Here is a 24,142-nt window from a genome sequence, read left to right as displayed (position 1 = left end):
TTTTATTATAAACTCATGATCATTCACTAAATTAACGACTTTTATCATTAAACAATAATCATAGATTGTTTTAATTTTTATAATAAGAACAAATTATTTCACGAGTACATTCATCCGACTCTTCTAAATACAGATACATGTTCTATCGTTTCGATAACATGGCGGGTAATTATTACTAAGTCTTCTTTTATTATATTTTTGTTGAATTAGTCCATGCTTAATCATTTTAATATTATTTTTGAATGAATCCAACGTTATTTGTCCATTGTATATAACAAATTTCCTATTTCGTAAAAATACAGCTAACTTGCTATATTTAAATTACTATTCAAAGTTTTATTTGAAATAAAAATTTAAAATATAATTTTTTTTTAGTTTAAAGAAAGTATAGTTATGTATAATGATCTGATAAATAAATTTAAAAAACATAAAATTTAAGGCACACAATTTATAATATATTTAGTAATTAATGGAAAATAAAATAATAATTTGAATTCATAAAAATAAAATAATAATAGTTAATTATATATAATTAATATTGCGACAAAGTTATTGAAAGTAATTATGAAAATCAAACAAAAACATTATTTATTTATATGAAATTAAGAACTTCATAAAAAAAAATTATAATAAATAAATAAATTTAGTAATTATTATAATTCAGAGGGACCGGTCGAGTAGAGTTTGATTCAAACGGTCCGGTCTAGTAAATTCGATTTATTTTAAGGGTTGAAGTAGAGACACGTGTCGAGAGACGATTATAACACGTGGCGCAATCTTACAAAATCGCAAAATTCAACCCTCCCGCCATGGCACAGAAATCAAAAAGCAAAAAATTGCCCAATTCCCTCCTTTTTACTTCACTTTCCTCTCTCTTCGACCCTCGTATCTATTTTCATATCGGTGTCGCCATTGTTCAAACTTCCTCCGAAGGATTCAGCCCGGAATCAACAAAATCGCTCTCTGATTCTACTCCATTTCCACTCTCCCAAAGATCTTCGCCAGATTCTCACTCTCCATCTACCTCCGCCAATTTGTTCGCAGTACAGATTGAAGTTCCGGATTCTGATGTTTTACATTCTCTCTGGCTTCCTAGGGTATCGTTTCGTCTATCGTATTTGAGTTGTCGATGGAAATTGACTCTTGCGAAGTATTTTTAGGTGTTAAGTTCGTTCTATTTGGATTCAATTACGTCGATGAGAAACAGGTATCTCGTTTACTTTTTTCATTCTCTGTTGATTGTTTGTTTGTTTACTAAGACTAAGAGTTAAGCAGTTGAAGAGTAGAGTTGGTTTGAAACGTTATTTTGTTGTTCTTATCTCTCTTTTAGGTTCGGTCGAAGCTAATCGATGGCGGAGGGGTTGATGTTGGTCAGTATGGCCCGAGTTGTACTCATGTGATCGTGGATAAGAATAAGATTGTTTATGTAAACCCTACTTCGTTTCCCAGTCAATTGAAATTTCAATTTTCACGATTATTATGTAACTAGTCGTGATATTACAATGTAACGATGCCTTGTGAATTAAATTTTACCGTTACTATGTATGATATGTAGGATGATCCTGTTTGTGTTGCTGCTCGAAATGACGGCAAGTTGCTTGTCACGGGCTTATGGGTTGATCATAGACATGGTTCTGGGTTGCTCGCAGATGCTAGTTCGGTGGGTTTTCAACTCCTTTTTTTTTTTTTTTGGTATTGTTCTGTGTTTAAATTGGAGCGATTGTCTTTATATTTCGAACATGGGTCGCAATATTGTATACACCATGAGCAAAGGTCTCTTAGATTTATCATGCCAATGTTATTGGATGTAAGCTTAAATACTCTGACTGCAAAGTCCGAAAGGCATGGTTTAACTGAATGCAATATGATTAAAATTGCTGTGTTCTTAGTTTCTATTTGACGATATTTATGAACTAACTGAGCTCGTGGGGAAATAAGAAGTTGCTTGCATAAATGTACTTACAGAATTTAGAGTGTTTTTGGTCTCGATTCTATACCCTTTGTTATCAGCATACTTATGGGTCTATCTTGTTAGCCTCTTAACAGGTATTGTACAGACCCTTGAGAGGGCTGAATGGTATCCCGGGGGCTAAAAGTTTGATCATGTGCTTGACTGGGTATCAACGACAGGATAGAGATGATGTTATGGTATTAATTATGTGCATTTACCTCTTTTATTTTGCTTGACCACTGGTTAGTTATTTATGGCTACAATTTTACAATTGTTTTTCATGTGCTTCGCAGACAATGGTTGGCTTGATAGGTGCTCAATTCTCTAAGCCACTGGTGGCAAATAAAGTTACCCACCTCATATGTTACAAATTTGAAGGTCTGTCTATCTTGATTCTTTTTATGTGCTTTGATACCCATCGTTTCGTAGAGTGTTTATTATACTTATTTGCTATTTTTCCACTCGGGCAAAGATTTTATGTTAGTAGTTATTGAACATCAGTATGATTTATAATCGCTAGTACATCCACTTTTCATTCAACCAATGTCATTCTTGCTTCATTAGCTATTGATTCTTCTGATGCAAGCAATAAAGAGAAGGGAATTTAATAGTTCTGGATTTTAAAATACTGTTAATGGTTGTGAATTATTCGATAATTTGGGCAACGTGGGAATGCAGTTTTAGGTTTCTTGTCTGTCTATGAATTTGATCCAAACACATTAATGACTTCTGTCTTTAGTTGTGATTTATTAGTCGTTAGTTTTTTGAGAGCAAAGACTATAATTTCTAGGCTTTTTTTAATATCAAACAAATAGTTTGCTAGATTATCTAGTTAGCTATAGTTTATGTTCACTTTCCCATATTCGTCTGTTCCAAACTCTTAAGGGGGATGTATGCACGGGTTACAAAACTTATGGCTGAGAAGATTAGTTTTATGTAATCTAAATTTGGTTGTGCAACTTATGTTGGTTGGTAGCTTCATGATCTCGAAAAATTAATTACATAATATAAAGGGTGTTTGACAATCCTTGATTTATTATTCAACATGGGTTTTTATAGACCAAGCCATGCGAAATTTATTACTTCTCGTAAGAAAACATAATATAACCATATAGGCTCAACTTCTCAACATTAGATTGCAAAAAATGAATTTGTGAGCCATGTTGGATGATGGAAGCCCCACATCGACTAATTTAGGAAATGATCAATACCATGCCCTAAACTTAGTCGTGCCAATAGATTGATAAATCCTCAAATCCTCAAATATCGAACAAAGAACTCCTAAAGAAAAGGAGCCAAGCCCCTCCTCGAAGGCAGTCAAAAATGACTAAGACTCCAAAGGAGTCGAGCCTCGATTAAGGGGAGGCGCACTTTGTTCGAGGGGAGGTGTTGGATGATGGAAGTCCCACATCGACTAATTTAGGGAATGATCATGGGTTTATAAGTGAGGAATACTAACTCCATTGGTATGAGGCCTTTTGGGGAAACCCAAAGCAAAGCCATGAGAGCTTATGCTCAAAGTGGACAATATCATACCATTGTGGAGAGTCGTGTTCGTCTAACAAGCCAAACACTTCTTAAAAGATTTGTTTAACAATTTATTTTTGTTGTGTGTGCTGGTGCGGTTATCTAATTTCTCTAAGAGAGTGAACCATAACGATGAATACCATGTACAGGGGACAAATATGAGCTTGCTAAAAAACTGAGGACCATAAAGCTTGTCAATCATCGTTGGCTGGAAGACAGGTGCTTGTTATTTGTATTCCCTTGTCGAATTCTGTAATATCAACTCATTTTCATGTGCTCTGTAAACAAATATAGATTTTATTTATTTGTTTGATTTGAATCTTGTTTCTCCTCAGCTTGAGGGAATGGATGCTACTTCCGGAATCAGATTACAACATGAGGTATGTAGGCTCATTGTCTTGGTCCCAACGCATGACAATCTTGTATTGAACACTGCATGGAACTCTGTTAAATTATTCAGTTTTGGTTGGCTCGATCAATTTTTCCCTTTGCTTTACCCCTTTTATTAGTGGAATTCATTTGGGTTTCAGTAATCTTTAATGAAATTACCCTCACCCAGTAAGAGAGAAGACACCACCCTTTGTTTGCAAATGAAGAATATATCGCTAGTCGTAGCTTATCGGGATGGTGATGCTAAATGATGTATGCTTCTATTTGGTTATGGTTTATCCATGGAGGCATTGCCTTTTTGACAAGTTAGTGAGACAGTAGGCATATGGTTATGAAAACCTTGATCTCACTTTTTTGAATGCTGGGTGTGTCCTAAATATTTGTGCTATGTTCTTCTGCATGTTAGCCTGCTGATTATATATCCATTCATGTTCTCAAATCTCTTACGTTTCTCTACAGTGGATATGACATGGAAATGTTTGAAGCTGAGGCTAAGGATTCTGAAGAAGAATCTAACGGTGACATCACCAAACATTCCGCGAAGAGAAACACGAAGAGTCCTGACAACATGAAATTTGGTTTGCATTCAACCAGTGGAATACCTTATACACTGCCAGCTTCAAGGACATTAGATGACCGCACAAACATTGCTGATACTAAGATCATGTTGACAGTTCCTACTACCGACACTAAATTTAGTCCTTCTGGAAAGTTTGACAAGCATGGTGCTGTCGGGAGACCTACTTGTCAGGAAGATGATGGTTTTAGTGCTCCTTGGACTTTTATGCCATCTGACATGCATATCCAAACTTCTGAATCTGAGAAGTCGAAAGTGAAAAATGAGGCGGTGACAACTCCATCAATTGCAGCAAGGTCCCCGCGGCTGTGTGCTACCAGTTACTCTAGGAAAAGCTCATCGAAGTCTCCACTTCCACTGTTTTCAGGAGAAAGATTGGACAGAGCTGATATCTCATGTAAAATGGCAGTAGTTGAAATGAAAGATAATATTAGTGGTGATGTATCGTCAGCAAAAATGGACAAAGTGAAGTACGCAACTTTCGCAGGCCACGAGCAAAATTCTTCGTGGGGAACTGATTTATTTGGCACAGGAGATTCAAATGCTACATTGCCTCTGAAAAGGATTTCAGATGTATCTTGCGACGTTTCTCCATCTCATAAAATGAGCGAGAACTCAAAATCATGTACCCTGAATAGCCCATCCGTTGACGAAAAAATTTTAGGGTTGGAAATGAGAAGTGTTTCTTTAAACAACAATGATTATAGTGAGCGTCGTGCTAAGAACTTGCAGCATAGTAGGGCTATTACTGACACCCCTAGTTCTATCAAAAAACCATTGACATGCGACTTAGCTATCAGCGATGGTGTAAGCTCTCCAACCGAAGATGTCTCTGAGGACAGCAAGAAGACTCCTCGAACCCCCTTCCAGATATCAGGAAAAGTCATGTCACCTGATAAGCCCGACAAGCTAAATCATGATTACGGGATTTTGGGAGATGTGGTTGGAAAGACTAAAGAAACAGATAGGCAGCAGAATGGTGTTTCGGCTACATCTGAAAGTGATAGAGGTACCAAGGCTACGAACTCAGCTTCGCCCACTAATTTGAATTTTTCTGTTCAAAGTAGCGACTTTCCTTCCAAACAACAAAGAATAAAGATGTTCGCCAAAAAGAGCTTGGGTTCTAGAACAAAGTTGGGCAGTGCCGGTCGCAAGGGTTCTATTCTCACGAATAAAACCACTTCCTTGAATTATTCAGTTTCTTCATCTTGTGGGAATGATGAAAAACTCTTCAGCTCATCTCCTCAAGATGTCAGTATTGGAGTGAAACAGGTTGTGGAGACAACAGATATGGGGGATATTTCTCACAACTATGAAGCCATGGATGAGGATGACAAAACTACAAATCCAGAAAATAAAGAAGCAGATTTTGAGCAGCAAACGATGGATAAGGAGAATTTTAAGGAAGTTCAGTTAATGAGCGATGAGGATAAGCCAGCAAAAGAGACTGCATCTGGAGTAAAATGTAACAATAGTACTAGTTTACTTGATGATACGATTCCTTCGGGTACAGAAGAAGTGATTGAACCCAGAGAACCCGTTTTCATTGGGGATGTACAGCTGGATGAATTAAGAGTAGAAGATGAAAAATCAAAATTGAATGTAGGAGAGAGAAGTCCAACGGAAGAAACAACGTCGATAAACTCATCGAAAATGAAGTCTAAACAAGGTAAGGTTGGTAAAGCACCCCGTAAGAAAAATGAGAAGACTGGGAAGAAACCCCAGTTGCTTGCTGCAGGTCGTCATACTGAAGTCCATACTATACCCGATTATAAGTCAGAGAAGGAAAATGAGCCATGTAATGTAGGTGATAAAACTGCCGATCTTGTTGAGCATTGTTTAGATAAACCTGCGGTCAAGTCTAATACAAATCAAAGAAAGGCCAATAAAAAATATTCAGAGATCAGTGTCAAATCTTCCATGGAAGTTGAAGACGTTTTGAGAGAAGTAAAACCTGAACCCGTATGTTTTATCTTGAGTGGACATCGTCTACAAAGGAAGGAGTTTCAGAAGGTAATCAAGCATTTGAAAGGTAGAGTTTGTAGAGATTCTCATCAGTGGTCATATCAGGCTACACATTTTATAGCCCCCGATCCAGTCCGTAGAACTGAAAAGTTTTTTTCGGCTGCAGCATCTGGAAGGTAACATGTTTCTTCCGTCAATTTTGTTTTTTTAAGAATACATGAAATCCAAAAATTAAATTAAGAAGTGATGGAGGTATTATTTATATTGTCTTTTCATGTAAGATATTTAGAATTCAATTGCTGTATGTTACTTTTTAACAACTTAGTCTACATAAAAGATCTGAAGTACAGGGTTTAACGGTGCAGGTGGATTCTCAAATCTGATTATCTAACAGATAGTAGTCAGGCTGGAAAACTCTTGACGGAGGAGCCTTATGAATGGTACCAAAATAGCCTCACTGAAGACGGAGCAATCAATTTGGAAGCTCCTAGGAAGTGGCGGCTCTTGAGGGAGAATACGGGTCATGGTGCTTTCTATGGAATGCGTATTATCATATATGGGGAATGTATTGCTCCACCTCTGGTACGTCAGTGCGGAAGTTTCAAAATTTGCCATCGTACTTTACAGCCACTTAAGCTATAATGCTCCTTTCAAACGTTACTTGGTGAAGATATTGGTTTTATTGACATATACATCATCTGCTAATCATGAAACAGGATACTCTCAAGCGTGCTGTTAAGGCTGGAGATGGAACAATACTAGCCACATCTCCACCTTACACTAAATTCCTTAACTCTGGAGTTGATTTTGCTGTTGTCAGCCCTGGCATGCCACGTGCTGATATGTGGGTCCAAGAGTTCTTAAATAATGAGATACCCTGTGTAGCAGCAGATTACTTGGTTGAATATGTCTGCAAACCTGGCTATCCTCTTGATAAACATGTTTTGTATAATACTCATGCATGGGCGGAAAAATCTTTTGGCAACCTTCAGAGTAGAGCAGAAGTTTCCAAAGACGAGAGCCCACAGGACGATTGTAGCGATAATGATATAGCTTGCCAAGAGTGCGGGTCTCAAGATAGAGGTGAAGTGATGCTCATTTGTGGCAATGAAGATGGTTCAATTGGTTGTGGAATTGGCATGCATACAGATTGCTGCAATCCTCCATTACTGGATATTCCAGAGGGTGATTGGTTTTGTTCAGACTGTATTAGTAGTAGAAACAGCAATTCTCCAAATAAAAGGAAGAAGGGAGTGTCAGTGAAGAGGAAGTAACATTAGATTTTGCATATTAATTTTAATGATCAGAAAAGTTGTTTTGTTCTAAATCTTGTATATTTCCGTCTTGCTTAAACAAATGAAGTTGAATGTACCATTCCAGGTCTTTTAGATGGCATTGGGGGTTTCCTCAGTTGATGGTCTGCTGCGGTTTGGATCTTTTTCTCCAATCACTCAGGTTTGCAAGCTATTTACTTTGGATGGTTGGTAATGGTAATGTTTATCATTCCAGGCTTCAGTTAGGTTCAGCTTTAGTTGCCATTTTTGCATACGTATGCTATCCTCGAAAACTTCGCTTCATTTATGATTCGAGTTTAGAAACCCCTTTTCTTTTTGCCTAAAAAGTTTGCATAGAAACTTATTTTCACGTTGGTCTTACCATGATATTTGCATGATTTATGATTTAAGTTTATGCATTTCAACTTGAACATCCATCAAATGTAGCACATGAATTTTTTGAGTTCAAGAACGTGTAGGTGGAGATTTAAATGTTTTACCTTTATTTTGAAAATATATGTTTTAGGTTCACATGTGGGTCGAGAATTTGAACCTATGACTTTAAGGTAAGTTATAAATTTTTATTTATCATAGAGTTATGTTGATGGTGAATAAATAGAAATCTTGTGTGATATTTGCATAAATTATGTTAGAAATCTTGTTTGATGTCAGAATAAATTTGTGACCTAAAGTTCGAAGAGAAGCCACTTAGAATTATGCTAGATGTACTAGATGACCAGAAACCAAATTAAGTATTATGGAAGTGTGGGGGAATTGGAACAAAGTATATAGAGGGGAAAGTGCTTAAATAATCGTATGAGAGAGAATTTAAAGATTGAAGTTTAGGGATTGGAGAAAGATTTAATTCATATTATCAATGAAATTATGTTTTGATACTTGATAGTAGTTTTTTGTTAAATTTACTTATGAATCTTGATTAGCTAGGGGGGTTGATTTGAAAGTATGAGGATGTGAATAGTGACATCTTCCATCACGTTTGAATTACCTGGTTGGCAGTTTCTTTAAATGGCCAAGGCTACACCATGATAGAAAGAGTAGGGCTTTACCTGCTTTGTGGAAACTTCTTGGGCCCCATCCACCCTTTTATCTTCAACCAACTCTTCCATCATATCTGCAGCCTTCCTCTCACACATATAAAGCCAATAAAGTTATTAGGATGTACTCAAATTTGGTAACTTTTGCAATGCAATTGTTTCAAAAATGAGAAGTTGACTTGTGGTAATAGTGAAGGGATTTACTTAGATTGTTATATTAAAGTTTGGCAGCTTGTCCATATCCTCTAATTAAAATCTGTGATTATTTCTTATTATGATTATTATTTTTCTTACCTACCATCATTTATCTTGACTTTGCTTTTAATATATGGAATGTATTTGAAGGAACTGTTCTACTGAGATCTCTTGAATGATGAACTTATGGGTATATTTAACATTATATTGAGCATTTCTATTATAATATTTATGTTAGGAATCACGGACTTCTACAATAGTATGATATTGCCCACTTTGACTTTGTTTTAGCCTTCTCCAAAATGCCTCGTACCAATGGAGATGGTATTCCTCACTTATAAACCCATGATTTTTCTTTCAATTAGCCAATGTGGGACTCACTCCCAATAATCCTCAACCATTTATTATTTTTTTGACAAATAGATGGAAATATATTATATTAATTCACTGTTTTATCATTGAATTTAACAATTCCTCTTCATATGACTTTCTTGCTATTATTGATCTATCACCTATTAGCCAAAAAGTAAAAAAAATAATGTACTTATTTTAATTTTGTTTGTTTTTTTAACCCTTTTCCCCAGTTAAAAGCTGAGCGAAAAGGTGGGGTAAAAAGTGAAAATAAAATTACAGATGTGGTAGTGAAGTGATATGGGAGATAACAACCATTCACCATGTTCATAACGTCTTTTACAAAATTACTTTTATATTTACAATTATTTCAAAACCAACTCTACTCAAACCATGGTTTTTTTTTATATATAAATAAAATATATTTAAAATACCGTTTTTTTTTTGTGCTTTTTTAATTAAAAAAACCCCTCAGATCTCACACAATTCAAACAAACTTAAAAAAATACCCCAAGAACTGAATTAAAATACCCAATTCCTTATCCCCCACACACATTCTAAATAGTTTGAATTAAAGTTATTATTATTATCAATATTATTATTATTTGGAATGATTTGAATTTGTGCAATGTGAAAAGAATTTGTCAGATCTCCCCATTACACCAAACCAGCTCTGTTTTTTGACCAAAACCCATAAGAAAAAACCCCCTTTTTATTTAAAATTAAAAAAGAAAACCCCATTTAATTAATTAATTAATTATTTATTTATTTAAAATTTTGTAGAGAGAGAGAGAGAAAAAGGCACATGACATGATAGCATCACATGGTGTAACTGACATCATCATATCTGGCCACGACCTCCAATATTCTTAACATCACGTGTTTCTTTCCTAATCACTCCCTTATTTTACATATTTACACATACGCCCCTACTCTTCCTCTTATTTGCAATTCATTCCATATATTATAAATATGTTTTTTATTTTTATTTTTATTTTTCCCCTCGTGAAAAACAATTGCAAATCCCAACCCCCCCTTTCCCTTTTCTTTCACCACAAGAAAAATAAAATCTGATTCCCAAATTTTAAAAAAATCATTTTAGTAATCAAAATACATTTTTTTATTCAATTAATTTATTCGTATATATTATCCAATCCATTAAATTTAGAGACTAAAATAAAAATAAAATTATACCATGTTATATATATATATATATATATATATATATTATTTATTTGTATTGATTTGATTTGATTTTTTATGGTAAAAATATATTAAAAAATGGGGAGAAAAGAGAAAAGAAAAAGAAAAAAGAAAAAAGAAAAGAAAAGCAAAAAACCCTCACATTTGCTATTCTCTCAAGTTATTCTAAAGGGAATTTGGTAGGGAAAAACTTTGCTTAAGGGATAGAGAGATGGATAAGGAGAGACATGTGCAATGCGATCTGAGTCCACACTATCTCTTCCAAGCAAAGATAAACACTTTCTTTTAAAACGTCAATACATCCTTTTAATTCTCTTTAAATTTTATTTTATATCTTCTTGCACGTTAGACTGTTGTACTGTTTTTATGATATAAATTTCATGGACGTTTATTTCTAAAATCAAATTTGACTGATCTAATATAGATATAGTTTATAGATCATCGAGAGCCGTGGTTTTACCTTAAAAAAAGTAATCGTTGTATCGCTCCAAAATGAAAAAGAAAAAGATGGGGTTGGGTGAGGGCAATCAATTCATCCAATGCTTGTGTTAAAGTGACAAAAACAAGAATCAATTCCATATAATGATTCTCTACCTTTTTTTGTTCATAGGTGGCAGGAAAATTACCACACCACTCCTTGAAATCATTCAATTTACTGACCATTTTTTTTTGTTCATTGTATTTGGATTTTTACCCCAAAACTTACCCTTTTAATGGGTTAAAAATGCAAATTCACCTCACCCTCCTCCCTATTTTAGGGTCGGTTACCTGTCATAGCCACACCCTTATGAAGAATGTGCTTAGATTTCGTCTCTAACCAATGAGAGATTTCATAATTCACTCACTTTCGAGACCCACTTAATATACTCGTTGGTACACTGTTTGGTGTCTAGTTTTGATACTATTTATAACAGTTGAAGTTCACCACTAATCGATATTGTCTATTTTAGCGTTCGTCAGTCTCACGATTTTCCATTCGTGACAATCCCATAAATTTAATACCCACCAAACTCATGAACTGATAATGATTCTGTACATTAAGTTCTTAAAAAAAAAACAGTACAAATGAAGAACAGAGTGAAGAACAGTGACCAAAATTTTTACGACATTAATTTGAAAGTTGTTTTCTTTTTAGCTTTTTTGTTTGTACAATAATAAAAAGAACCTCAAGATTTGCAAAGCCCATGTTTTACATTTAGATTTGGTCGTGAATTCAGCAGCTCAGTGCCTCGTACTTCACTGGCAGCGGTCGGTTTAATCCGGCCTGCAATAGCAAATTACCAACTACGGTGAGATCACGGCAGAATACTCCTTGGAATGTCGATTTCTCCGTCGACGATTTGTTGTCCGATGCACCGATTCGTTCGGTTTTCATAGGCTTCGACGGTGTTCTTAACGCTGCTTTGATGAGCTCCCTTTCTAGGTGACATTCTTGAGCTTGTAGTAGCTGCTGCTGCTGCTGCACTTGAATTGCAGCAGCCTGTGCTGCTTGTAATGCAGCTGCAGCCTTCTTCCTCTGTTTCTCGGTCGCTTTCTCGTCGGAGATCGTCGCCATGATGCTCGAATACCCCTTCTGCAGCATTCTATACAACAACAATGCTGACATTTTTGCCTTGTCTCGAACCGAATCGAGATCACGATCATCTGAAAGCTCGCATCGCTCGATAAAGTTCATAGCTTTATCGGGTTTGTGTCGTAAACATAGCAGCAAATGAGCTCTCTCCAACTCCGACCTCGAACAACCGCGTCGGAGCCCGATTAATGAATAGTAATCCACATTCCCAGTTTCTCCTGAAGCAACCCTTTGCTTCAATTCTTGAATTTTCACTGTTAATGCACATAGCTTCCCAGGAATCTCTCTGTATCTCATGTTCTGTCTCTTCCAAGCTGGACCCGGCAGCTTTCTGTCTCTCAATATGGTATTATACAGAAGCTTCAAATGTTCCAAATCGTGCAAACAATCCGGTAAGCATCGAATCGATTCGAACAGCACAGCTCTGGTCTCTAATGCTTGAATGCAGCTAGGATTAAGCGCCAATGTTCGATTACAATCCGCAATCGACTCAGCAATTCGACCAGCCGATCGATAAGCAGAGGAACGGTACATGTAACATTCAGCAAGGAAGCCTTGAGGCGCGCCACGACGACCATCGACAATCTTACTGAAATGGCGAATAGCCTCAGAATACAGACCAGCATCAAGAGCAGCAAGAGCTGCCGTCCTCCGGCGAATCAAAAGCTTAATATGGCTAAGGAGATTACTGATTGTTTCCGAATCCGACAGGGCTCGTGGCGGCGTATTCGGTGGATTCGTAGTCGAAATGTCACTGGAGAAAGGGAAATCAGACAGCGAGAAGCTATCTTCCGACCGGCATATACTCTCGCGGCGGAATGCCGCTGTAGCTAGCCGCTTTCCGGTCTGAAGTAGAACCATGGCGTCTTCCATCAGCCCCAAATGACAACAAGCTTGTCCCAAAATCAAGTATCTAAAACAGAGCAAAACAGAGTATTTAGAACAGAGTGGTAAAAACAGAGGAAGTTGCAGAAAAAGTAAGCCCAAAAGATCGAATAATGGGGTTTTTTACAGTTCTTTAAGCATTGAATCATAACAATAAATAACAAAAACGCCACCACATAAAAAGACGAACCCAGAAAACATTTAATGCACCCAAATCAAAAACGAACCATTACCCAAGAAAAAGAGAAAAAAAAACCAATGAAACAGAGCATTTTCCATTTATGAATACCTCCAATGCCCTTCTTTGTTGCCATTTTTACAGAGCCCAGCCATGACCTTCTTCTTCAAATCAGAAACAGAGAAGCATTTAAACGACGAGTCACAACCATGTGACTCGGCCGAGCCAAGAAGCTTAACTCTGTCCTTGGAGAGCTGTTGGGATGAGCCATCAGAGCCGACGGAATCCTCGCCGGAAATCTTGATACTAGGAATATAATCCTGTAGCATATCGGCGACATCTTTAAACCGGCGAAGACAGAGCAGAGCTCGAGCTTTAAGCTCGAGGGCTTGTTCAAGACGAGGAGAGAGAGCCAAAGCCGCATCGATGAGATTAAGAGCGGCGGAAACCTCTCTGTGTTCTTGAGTAGCGATTAGGGTTCTTGCATCTTTGATGTATTTATCAACAATCTGAAATTTAGGGATTGAAAATCAGAAACCCATTCGAGAAAAATGAAGAAACAAGAACATGGGTTATGTTAACGTTACCTTTCTGTTGGTGAGCCACCAGTTTTTCTTGTCAATGGAAGAGGAAGAGGAGTATTGGGAAGAAACCGCCATTGTCGTTTCTGGGGGCTCTTCCCTCAGGCCTTTGGGGGCTCTGTTTTTTTTTGCTCTCTCTCTAGGGGAGGCGGAGAGAGTGGGGGAGAGATTTGAAATGTGAAGCAGAAATGGCGGAGAGAGTAAATAAAGGGAAGAGAGAGAGAGAGAGAGAGGAGAGAGAGAAAATAAAATGCCAGCTTTGACCCCAAGGGAAAGCTTTGATCCTTCAGCTTCATAGCTGGCAACACACCATAGATTCTCTCTTTCTTTCTATTACAGTGGGGAGGGCTGATACAGGCACTGGGCCCCACATCGTTTTATTTATTTATTTATTTATTTATTTTTAAAGCTTAATTCATTAAAAAATATTTATATTTTCAAATATATATTTACTGAATTTTGATTCTCATTTATATTCTTAAACTATAATAAAACTAATATATATTTTTTTTAATATAGACTATTGAATTAAATATTTTGTTATATAATATATATATTTTTAATTTAACACAAATTAAATAAATTTTATTATCATTTATATATATATATATATATATATATATATATTTTAAAAACGTTATTTTTCGACATTTGTATAAATTACACAAATCAAGATTGCCTACCAAATGCATATTCGCCAAACTAAATAAAAAATATAAATTAAATTGCCTACCAAATAAATGTTAATTCTGTGTCTAATAAGTTGATATTTTGGGTCGAGTAATTTAAAATTTTAAAAATAATTTAATAATTCAATCCAAACGGTACTTAATGATTTGATTAATTCGGTATTATCCTCTAATCTCGTACCCTAATCTTATCTAAGAACATAGCAGCAAAATTGTTTTTTTTTTTTTGTTTTTTTTTATTTATTTATTTATGAAATTTAAAGACTAATATGGTCATAAAAAAATAGAAAATAGAATAATCTTCGGTGACAAGAAAAGGAAGATTAATCCCTAAAAGACTAGGGGAGTTGATAAGTGACCGGGTACAAGCAGTGAGGAGATGGGAAGTGACCGGCTATTGCGGGTAATTATGTCATCACGGGTCATTGGATTCAACCACCGGTTTGAAAAAGATATAAAAACGCCATCAAATTGCCTGAAAAGTAAGCAAATAACGAGTGGGAAAGATACCGGTTTATTTATTTCCGATTGACCCTTAATTTACCATTTTAGCCCTAATAATAATAATTATTATTTTCTTTTTATATATATAATAAATAAAAAGAACTCTCAATGATTTTCTTTTTTTTAAACTCATAATCTTTCCATACATCATTAATTTGAACAACTCTTTTATTGCAATAGGGACTATGTTGCCAAAAGGGTTGATGCCCACGTTACAATTATTACATTTTTTATTCACAAAAAAAAAAATATATAGATATTTTATGGACTTGCATGTAACAGTTCAAACTCACTGCTAACAGATATTGTCCACTTTGGTCTGTTACGTATCGTCGTCAGTCTCATGGTTTTTAAGACGCATCTGTTAGGGAGAGGTATCCACACCCTTATAAGAAGACTTTATTCTCATCCCGGTACTCGCCAACATCTTCTACGATAAGGTATACGTTAAGATATTAATTACATTTATTATTATTTAGTACATAAAAATGAAAAAGAAGGCACAAGAATCATGCCTTTTTTCTTTTGGGAGTTTACTTTTGATTTCATTTTCATGCTTTGATTTTAATGAATGCACATGTATTATAGATAGCCACATCTACCTATCCCATATGCCCTTTTATTATTATTATTATTTATTTTAAAATCCAAATTGTGAAATTCCCATTCTACCCTCGTTCCCCCCAACCCTACATTCCCATTTCTTCTCATTTTTATTTTTGGCTTTGCTTGTGCTTTCAGTTATGCCTTCTCTTCTTCCCACTTCTGCCACCTCACCTTGCCACCTCATCTTTTACTTTTAATTATATATTTTTTAATTCTCTACTTGGGTACCTATTTTTGACTTTTTTTTAAATATATTTTATTTTGTAATTGTATAGAGAAAATATAAAATGGTAAGTATTTGACTTTTGGGTGATGATTTTACTGTATAAAAATTAAAAATTAATTTCTCTAATTTAATATTAATCAAAATAAATTAATTTTTCCAAAAAAAAAGAAAGAGTCACTAAATGTGCTAAAAATAAATTAATAAAATTTTATCATTTATTTTTTATTTTTCAATTTTCAATTAACAATAATGTCGAGTTATTTTTTATTATTATTATTTTTCTCGACACGCATCGGGATATATATAATTTATATTAATAATTGTCAATAATAATCTTAATGTATATATATATATATTTTTAAATATATAAAATATTACTTAACTTCAGCCACAAATAATGGGAATGCCTAGGTTCAGTTCCCAACTACAATTTAAATATAATGCATCCACGTGTCGACTTATGATTTGGAATAATTACAAGGATGACTGTGCATGCCAGCTCGGCATCAATTTTATTTTAGTTTTATATTTGTTTTTGTCTTGGTTTTCATTATTGCGTTGTTGCCTATTATAGGAACAATGATTTGAAATATACCAACAGTGGAAATAAAACGACAACGTTTTAACTTATAAGTTATAAATAGCTTATTTTATATTCTATTAATTCATTATTTGTGATGGAAGTTAGGGAAAATATTATTAGGAGGAAATAAAAATAATATTCTTTTAAAATTAATAAATAGCTGTTTTAAAAAACATAAATTAATGCAATTAATTGAATGATATTAAATTAATTACAAATTATGGAAGTTAGTTAACTTAATAATTATAATTTCATGATTATTTTTAAGTGGGGTAAAGATTTTTTTTTTTTCTTTTTTTTAATACTGATACCAACGGAAAATGTCAATATTGACTGTAACAGCTCAAATTCACCCCTAGTAGATATTGTCTTTTTGAATTTTCTCTCGAGATTTTAAGACGTGTTTGTTAGGGAGAGGTTTCCACGTCCTTTTATAAGAAATGTTTTGTTCCTCTCTCCAATCGATGTCGAATCTTACATTTCAGCCCAAAGAGGACAATATCTACTAGCGGCGAGCTTGAGGTGTTACAAATTGTATTAGAGGCAAACACTGGGTGGTGTGCAAACGAGGACGCTAAACCTCAAAGGGAGGTGGACAGTGAATGATGTGCTAGAAAGGATGCAAGGTCCCGAAGAGGATTGGATTGTATAAGAGTGTAGAAACCTCTACTTAGCAGACGTATTCTGCAAGGAAAAAACTAAAGAAATGACAATATCTGCTATATTTTTTTTTCTATTAGTACAAGTTCTCTTAAAAAAGATAAATGATTGGCGTAAGTAGGGAGGGTATGAGAATGATGACGGGACAGGGGACCCTACAAAAGGGGGGTAGCCCCTTGGGGTTGTGTCCGTGAAAGAGGGTAAGGTTGTGGGGACCAGTGGGACTTTTAGGACCAAAACCAAATGCCATATCTCCATTCCCATATAGGGTCAAACCTAAGGTCACTAACCCTCCAATAAACTGCCATTGGAGACATGGCTTCTCTGTCACAGCTCACCTTATCCTCGCTGTCATCCACGTATACATCGCACTCTCTTCTTTATTCCCAATGCACATACACATCACTGTCCATTATTATTATTATTATTATTATTAATATTATTATTATTATAGCTTTCTTTATTTATATATATATATATATAATTAAATAACGTTCATCCTCACATTAATTTATGTTTTATTATAAAATTTTATCGTCACCCTATAATTGTTTTTTAAGTTATTATTGCGAGGTTATTTGTCTCAAATTTTCTTTTTTTATTAGGGTTTTCAATAAAAACTTATACCTTCATCGAAACCCTGTACAAACCCAGTTTTACGATAATTGGGTTCAAGCTAAAAAACCGAACAACGAAAAACAGCAATTATAGAATACACGCGCGACATACGACATCTAATTACAACACGAGCCTTGTTCGTTGTCTCAAATAATTTCCACTTATGTTGGCTTTACAGGGGCCACTCATTTTGGCTCGATTCAAAACTAGGGTCCTCCATCTTCCTTGGTGTCTTCTTAAATATACGAATGAATCTTCTCGATAGGCCTACAAAACAAAGACTTTTTTCCCTTAGCCATATTTTTGTAGTATATGGAAGAAGTTGTCCACCTAGAAAGGAAGTCTTTGTTTTGCATATGAAATGCCGAATTTAATTATTTTATATATAAATTAAAAAAAAAACCAATTTAATTATTTATATTATTTATAAACACATGTGCTGTCTGAATGAGAAGATAAATAACCATATGAATATATTTTGATAAATGGGGACATTGGCATTTGCTTTCAATTAAATTGTTTTTAAAACTATTTATTTTCCTTTTTCTCTTGTCATTTCATTGGAATTTATTTATTTAATTATTTTAATTATTTTAATTTAAATTTTATGCATTAGGGTAGATGGTATAATAATGAAGGGAAGGCATTTGAGAAAATTATTTTTGCTTGAAATTATTGGTGGATAAACATGTGTATTGTTGAATTTATATATGTTTTTTTCAAGATTTATTTAAATAATAATTATAATTATTATTATGGTTTGACTTTTGATTGGAGTCAAGCTTATGCTTCAAGATTGTATGGGAATTCTACTTGGAGGACTTTAGGTGTTATACACTAATTATTGGCTCAATTATTTTAGTTTAAATTTATTTATTTATTTTTTCATTAATAATTGAAAGAAAAAAAGATAACCGTTAAATTAAACATTTACAATAGCTAAATTAAATATGTGAGCGGAAAGATTCAAACCTTTGACCTCTTGATTGAATGTATATGTTTTAATCCCATTTTCCCCTTTTTCTTAAGTTAAATAACTTGTGGGATAGAAAAGTTTGAATTTTTTACATCCTAATTGAACATATATGTTGTAACGACTTATACCCAGAATTTAGATTAGGATTTAGAATCGAGATTCGATACTTAATGGTCCCAACAATCCCTTGAATCCCTTGAGACAAGTTTGAATTTTTTACCTCTTAATTGAAGATATACGTTGTAGCGACTCATACCCAGAATTCGGATTAGGATTCAGAATCGAGATTCGGTACTTAATGGTCCTAACAATCCCCTAAATAGCTTGAGACAAGTTTAAATTTTTTACCTCTTAATTGAAAATATATGTTGTAACGACTCATACCCAGAATTCAGATTAGGATTTAGAATCGAGATTGGATACTTAATGGTCCCAACAATCCCCTGAATCCGTTGAGACAAATTTGAATTTTTTACCTCTTAATTGAAGATATACATTGTAACAACTCATACCCAAAATTCAGATTTAGTACTTAATGGTCCCAACAACCCCCTAAATCCCTTGAGACAAGTTTGAATTTTTTACCTCTTAACTGAAGATATATGTTGTAACAACTCATACCCAGAATTCGAATTAGGATTTAGAATCGAGATTGGATTCTTAATGGTCCCAACAATCCCCTGAATCCCTTGAGACATAGTTACATCATTTACTCCTCACTCCTAGGAGTGAAGACTATCTCTAATGACCAAGACATGTTCTTTTAGTATGTTTTGTCCTCACCCCATGTAAAATTGTTTCAAGCAAAATACTGTCGATTCAAGTCCGTTTAGAACATATAATTAAGCAAGAGAGTGGACATGTTTGTAAGGAAGGGGGCAAGAAGAAAGGCATCGAAGTCCTAAAGATTCCCCAATATTGAAATCATACACCATTTTGGATAAGGTTTTTTCTCTTGCAATTATAAAATATATATGTGGCCTTCTTCACTCTGCACGAAGCTCTCATAAGCTCCAATCATGAAGCTCTCATACAGCTTCCTCCAATGGCGTCCCTTCCCTCCCTTCATTCTCGATCCAAACCAAACCAGAGCCCATTAACAATGCCACCAACAAGCTCTGGGGATTTCCTGCTCTATGCCCACCCCACGTGCTCCCCGATGAACCTTCACGTGCCCATTCGACTTTTTTTACTCTCCATTTCCCATGTGCTTCCTCTTACCCTCTTCCCTTCTCTGCACCCTTTCTGTAAAAACTGCTTTTTTTACCTTTCTATTTCTCTCTCTCTCTCTACCTTACTCATAATTTACCCATCTTTACCATTAACCCACCTCCATTTCCTTTGTTTATAGCAAAACAATTATTGGGTTTCTCTAAATATTTTAAATTTCCTCCTATTTTCAATCAAGTTTTCATTTTTATTTTGAGGGTAACTATGAGATTACACATCTTTTGGAGAGGTGAACCTAGTATTGGAAACCTTTGCCTAGTAGATGGGTTTGGCCAAAACTGACAATATCTATTAGCGGTTGGTTTTAACTGTTACACGAAGTTTTAGAATCCTTGATCATGTAATTTAAGAGTCAACTGTCACAATCGCCTTTTTCTTGGCAACAAATTTGGAGATTGTGCGACACTCACTCTTAGCACTGAGTCAATCAAGCCAACTTCGGATCGCGTCGTCTAGGACCGGACAACGTATACTCTGTTAGATGAAAGTCTCACATCCACTAATTTAGAGAATAATCATGGGTTTATAATCAAATAATACTATCTCCATTGATATGGTATGAGACCTCTTGGGAAGCCCGAAACAAAGCCACGAGAGATTATGTTGAAAGTGGAGAATATCATACCATTGTGGAGAGTCTTGTTTATCCAACATGCTCAAGTCTAATCTCTCGATTGGGACTTAAAAATAAGAGGAAAAAAAATTGAAATGTACCCGGAACTAATTAAGGTTGCTTTCTTGTTATTTTATGTCGTAAATAAGTAAGCCATTCATTTAGAGGAGGGGGCCAAAATTAATTGTCACCTTGAAAAATATGAAAATAGTACACTACCAAAAATGAATGGCCTAGTTCTTACCAATAAATATATAATAAATAATAACAATTTTTATTATATAGCATATATTGAAAATATCAAAGTACACATTAACTTAACTTATTTTTATCCATTTTATATTTTTATGATAAAAAATAAAAATAATAAAATAATAAAAAATGCATACGTTAACCAACCAATACCATTATCTCGTGTGACGAAAACTAATATTTTATAATCATATCGTAGCGTAATCCAATGTTTTAATTAATCGAGTAATTTAAATATTAATTATATACACTTATTTTGTTTTTATTGATGGGAAAAGGTAACAACTTCTTTAAATTAAAATTAAAATTAATATAATTCAGTTTAGTAAGAAGTAATCCTCATGAAAATGCTGCTTCATCAGTAGTAAGATTAAGATTTAAGTATTTAAATAAATAAATAATGACGTATATTTATTGGTGGGGTTTATTTTTCTTTTTCCAACGTGGATTCCACGTGCCAATCAAGTTCAATAGATGATGTATCCACCCCTTCTAATGGGGTGTGATGCGACTTTCATTCTACAGCTTTTCAAGTTTTCAACTTCCTTTTAATTTTACATTTAGTAATGGTTTATTTTAAAGGCAATTAAAAATACTTTTTAAAATTCTCTTAATATTTTATAAATTTGGGTTTGTTCTTATTACTTATTTCCATATATAATTAGTATGGTTGACTTTAATCTTTGACCACGATCAATCATTAGATAAAAGTCAAACTCCAAATTGACCAACGTTCTTCGATCCAGTTTCACAGTGATGGTATAATAAACTCGAGTGTACACAATTGGAACCTAAAACTGGGGTAGAAGCGTAATTAGGAAAAAGATAAGGGGAAAGAGGATAATTTATATTTTATTTTATTTTATTTTATTTATTTTCAATTTGTTGAGAATATTTTTTGAGCCCACCCCTCCAAGTCAGCCTTATTGCGAAAGGCATGTATTTTCCAAATTAATTAATTAATTTATATTAAATATATATAATATAATAAATATGTCCATTTAGGATGGGAAGCGTATGGGTTACTGTTATTGCTTTCGTCAACTCTTTTGCTTGTAAGGAAAGTTTGGTGGGCCAATAAGGTGAAACCACGTGGCGTTTAGATTGGATAAAAATATTTGGTGGTTTTAGGGGAAAGTTTATTTTAAAATTTTTATTATATATTTAGATTATTGTTTTTAATTTAATTGAACTTAATGAAGAGAGTAACCATTTAGGGTTTTAATAAGAGGTCAAAACCGAGAGTTGACTTAGGAAGAGCTGAATTGTGAGCTCCTACGTCGATTGGAGAGGGGAACGAGTGCTAACGAGAACGTTGGACCCCAAAAGAGAGTGGATTGTGAGATCCCATATCGGTTGCAGAGGAAAACAGGGCATTGTTTATAAGCTTAAAAGGAAAACTCAAAAAAGACAATATCTGTTAGTGCCCTGTTTTCCTCGGTCTCAAATGCTCAACTCGGCCTCGACCACCCTGACTCTAATTGAGGTGGATTTTTGGGTTTATCCTTTAGATCCAAATTATCGAGAAACACTCGTATTCGATGATGGGATGCACATGGGAGCTTGAGTGAAGGGGCACATGGGGGGAAATGGATGATGAGTTGGGTAGGCATCAGGGGATTTGCCAATTATTGAAGCCCTTCCTATTTTTGGACATACACTTCCTCCTTTAGGAACTGTTTTTGTTGATCATTCATACATGTACTTCCTCTCAATTCCCTCCACGCCTCCACGTGTCTCTCATATCCATCGAACAAGACAGTCTAAAAATGCAAGATCTCACGTCTCGAGATGGTAATGAAACATTTCTTATAAGGGTGTAGAACATCTCCCTAACAGACACGTTTTAAAATTATGAGACTAACGACAGTACGTAACGAGCTAAAACATACAATATCTACTAGTGGTGGCTTGAGCTGCTACCGATAAACGCGTATACAAAGATTTTTGTCCCACTGATAAAAATTTTATATATTCTTTTGAAGTTTTATCAATATTTGATTATTGGTAGGCCCACTTACTTTGGGGCAGATTCAAGTGAATGGGCTTCTTAATGGGCTTATGAATGGGCTTATCAATGGGCTTCTTAATGGGCCTTGTACCAAATATGGGCTCCCACCGGCATTTCCGTAAATATAACAAAGTAAACTCAAATTATAATATTGTTTAAATATAGAAAATATCTTATGTGAAGTAAGTTTATAATCTCCCAACAACCTCATGATTTCATTGGTTGGTGATTAGATCTTAGGAACAAAAATTATAGTGGTTGTTGGTGGTTGATATGTTATGATGATGACGGTGAAGTTGGTGTTTTCGGTTCGGGTAGGTATTTCATCTTATTTTTTAAAATCGTTCTCATTCAAAGGTAGTCTCGGTTCATTCATATACCCCTTTATTTAATAGTCACACGAAACGGGATTGTCGGGCTAATTCTTTAGCAAGTATGATTAGGCTATGGAGAACTAGCCCGCTATCCTTTCATCAATAGGAGCAGAAGGTTACGTTGCTCTAAAAAGCCAACCCGACAAGGTTAACTACGTCTGCATGGATCGTGGACCCTGGGCGGCCTTCGTCTAAGGCATACGACCCAAACCCCTAATTAGAACCGTACATACAAGATTAACACGATCTCGATGTTCTATAACATTATAATATTAACTATTTGGATCATATATGAAAGCTTGGTGTCTTCCAAATGCCTTTAAAATTTGAACAACCAATGAGACAGTTTCTTCTCAAATTTCTTCTCCTTAATTGTATCCAAGCTTGGTTTCCAAGCTTTGCCGGATAATTGTCTGCTCAAATACTCCGGCCTCCCCTCGGTCGCCATCGCCATCTCGGTTTCCCATCTCATTTCCTCTCCGATCGTCGTGGAATCTTCCTTTTTAACATCCACTCCGACTGCCCTTGTCGTTGTCGAGCGTGCTCTTGCCAACCAAGGAAGAACCTTGGAAGAAGATAGGAGGAGAGAGCGCGACCGTAAAGCCGAGTTGGCGCAGAGGAGAACGCGGCGGATTTCCTCGGACGACAATGACACTGGCTTGCCTCCTCTTATAGGTAGCATCATATAAACCTTATACATTAACAATATGTAATAAATCATTGAACATATTGTAACCTTAAAAACTCAAAAATCTATAAAATGTACCTTTTTCAAATCGAGCTTTAGGTCGGCTGGCAATGGAGTAGGCCGTTTTTCAGCGACGGTACTCGAGCGGAGCTCGACGACAACGTGACGTGGGTGTTCGAGCATGAGCTCGGCCACTGTCAAGGGCTCGTTGAATTCGTGAATGGAACCATTGGAGAGGACGACTTTGCCAACGCCGGATACGGAGGTGACGTTGCCCATCGGAGAGTGGTCGGAGGTGAGGAGGAGGGGGAAGGAGAGGGGAGGAATAAGAAGAGATGGTGGGGAAGAGTTTGTTGAACAGCTCCATTAATTATAATGGAGAAGCTCTTGTGTTTTTGGCAATGGTG

At 35.1% G+C, this 24,142-nt stretch overlaps 3 protein-coding genes across 4 annotated transcripts; 1 reads left to right on the top strand and 2 right to left on the bottom strand.

Moving 5' to 3' along the window:
• The first annotated feature begins 868 nt into the window (after window positions 1–868).
• LOC111807329 (transcription coactivator) lies at window positions 869–7,820 on the top strand. Of its 2 annotated transcripts, XM_023693003.2 has the most exons (10): window positions 869–1,207; window positions 1,331–1,426; window positions 1,556–1,660; window positions 2,047–2,148; window positions 2,245–2,329; window positions 3,628–3,697; window positions 3,814–3,858; window positions 4,328–6,586; window positions 6,776–6,992; window positions 7,127–7,820. In XM_023693003.2, the coding sequence occupies exons 1-10, from the start codon at window positions 1,130–1,132 to the stop codon at window positions 7,682–7,684; spliced, it is 3,615 nt and encodes a 1,204-aa protein (XP_023548771.2). In that variant the 5' UTR covers window positions 869–1,129; the 3' UTR covers window positions 7,685–7,820. The 2 variants fall into 2 exon arrangements, with proteins under 2 accessions (XP_023548771.2, XP_023548772.2); XM_023693004.2 differs by lacking the exons at window positions 869–1,207; window positions 1,331–1,426 and having other exon boundaries at window positions 2,036–2,148.
• Window positions 7,821–11,566: 3,746 nt separating this feature from the next.
• Window positions 11,567–13,978, bottom strand: LOC111806502 (uncharacterized). The gene is made up of 3 exons (XM_023691844.2): window positions 13,712–13,978; window positions 13,236–13,633; window positions 11,567–12,974 (listed from the first exon to the last, which is right to left on the bottom strand). Exons 1-3 carry the CDS (start codon window positions 13,781–13,783, stop codon window positions 11,702–11,704), a joined length of 1,743 nt encoding a protein of 580 aa, XP_023547612.2. The 5' UTR covers window positions 13,784–13,978; the 3' UTR covers window positions 11,567–11,701.
• Window positions 13,979–23,036: 9,058 nt separating this feature from the next.
• Window positions 23,037–24,142, bottom strand: LOC111807502 (multidrug resistance protein ABC transporter family protein). The gene is made up of 2 exons (XM_023693248.2): window positions 23,814–24,142; window positions 23,037–23,738 (listed from the first exon to the last, which is right to left on the bottom strand). The coding sequence occupies exons 1-2, from the start codon at window positions 24,012–24,014 to the stop codon at window positions 23,367–23,369; spliced, it is 573 nt and encodes a 190-aa protein (XP_023549016.1). The 5' UTR covers window positions 24,015–24,142; the 3' UTR covers window positions 23,037–23,366.

The sequence above is a fragment of the Cucurbita pepo genome, chromosome 12 (genome assembly GCF_057944985.1).
Source record: "Cucurbita pepo subsp. pepo isolate OVF chromosome 12, ASM5794498v1, whole genome shotgun sequence".
In the NCBI taxonomy this organism is placed as follows: Eukaryota; Viridiplantae; Streptophyta; class Magnoliopsida; order Cucurbitales; family Cucurbitaceae; genus Cucurbita; species Cucurbita pepo.
The sequence above is the reverse complement of the archived record's forward strand: the minus strand, read 5'-3'. Positions and strand labels throughout refer to the sequence as shown.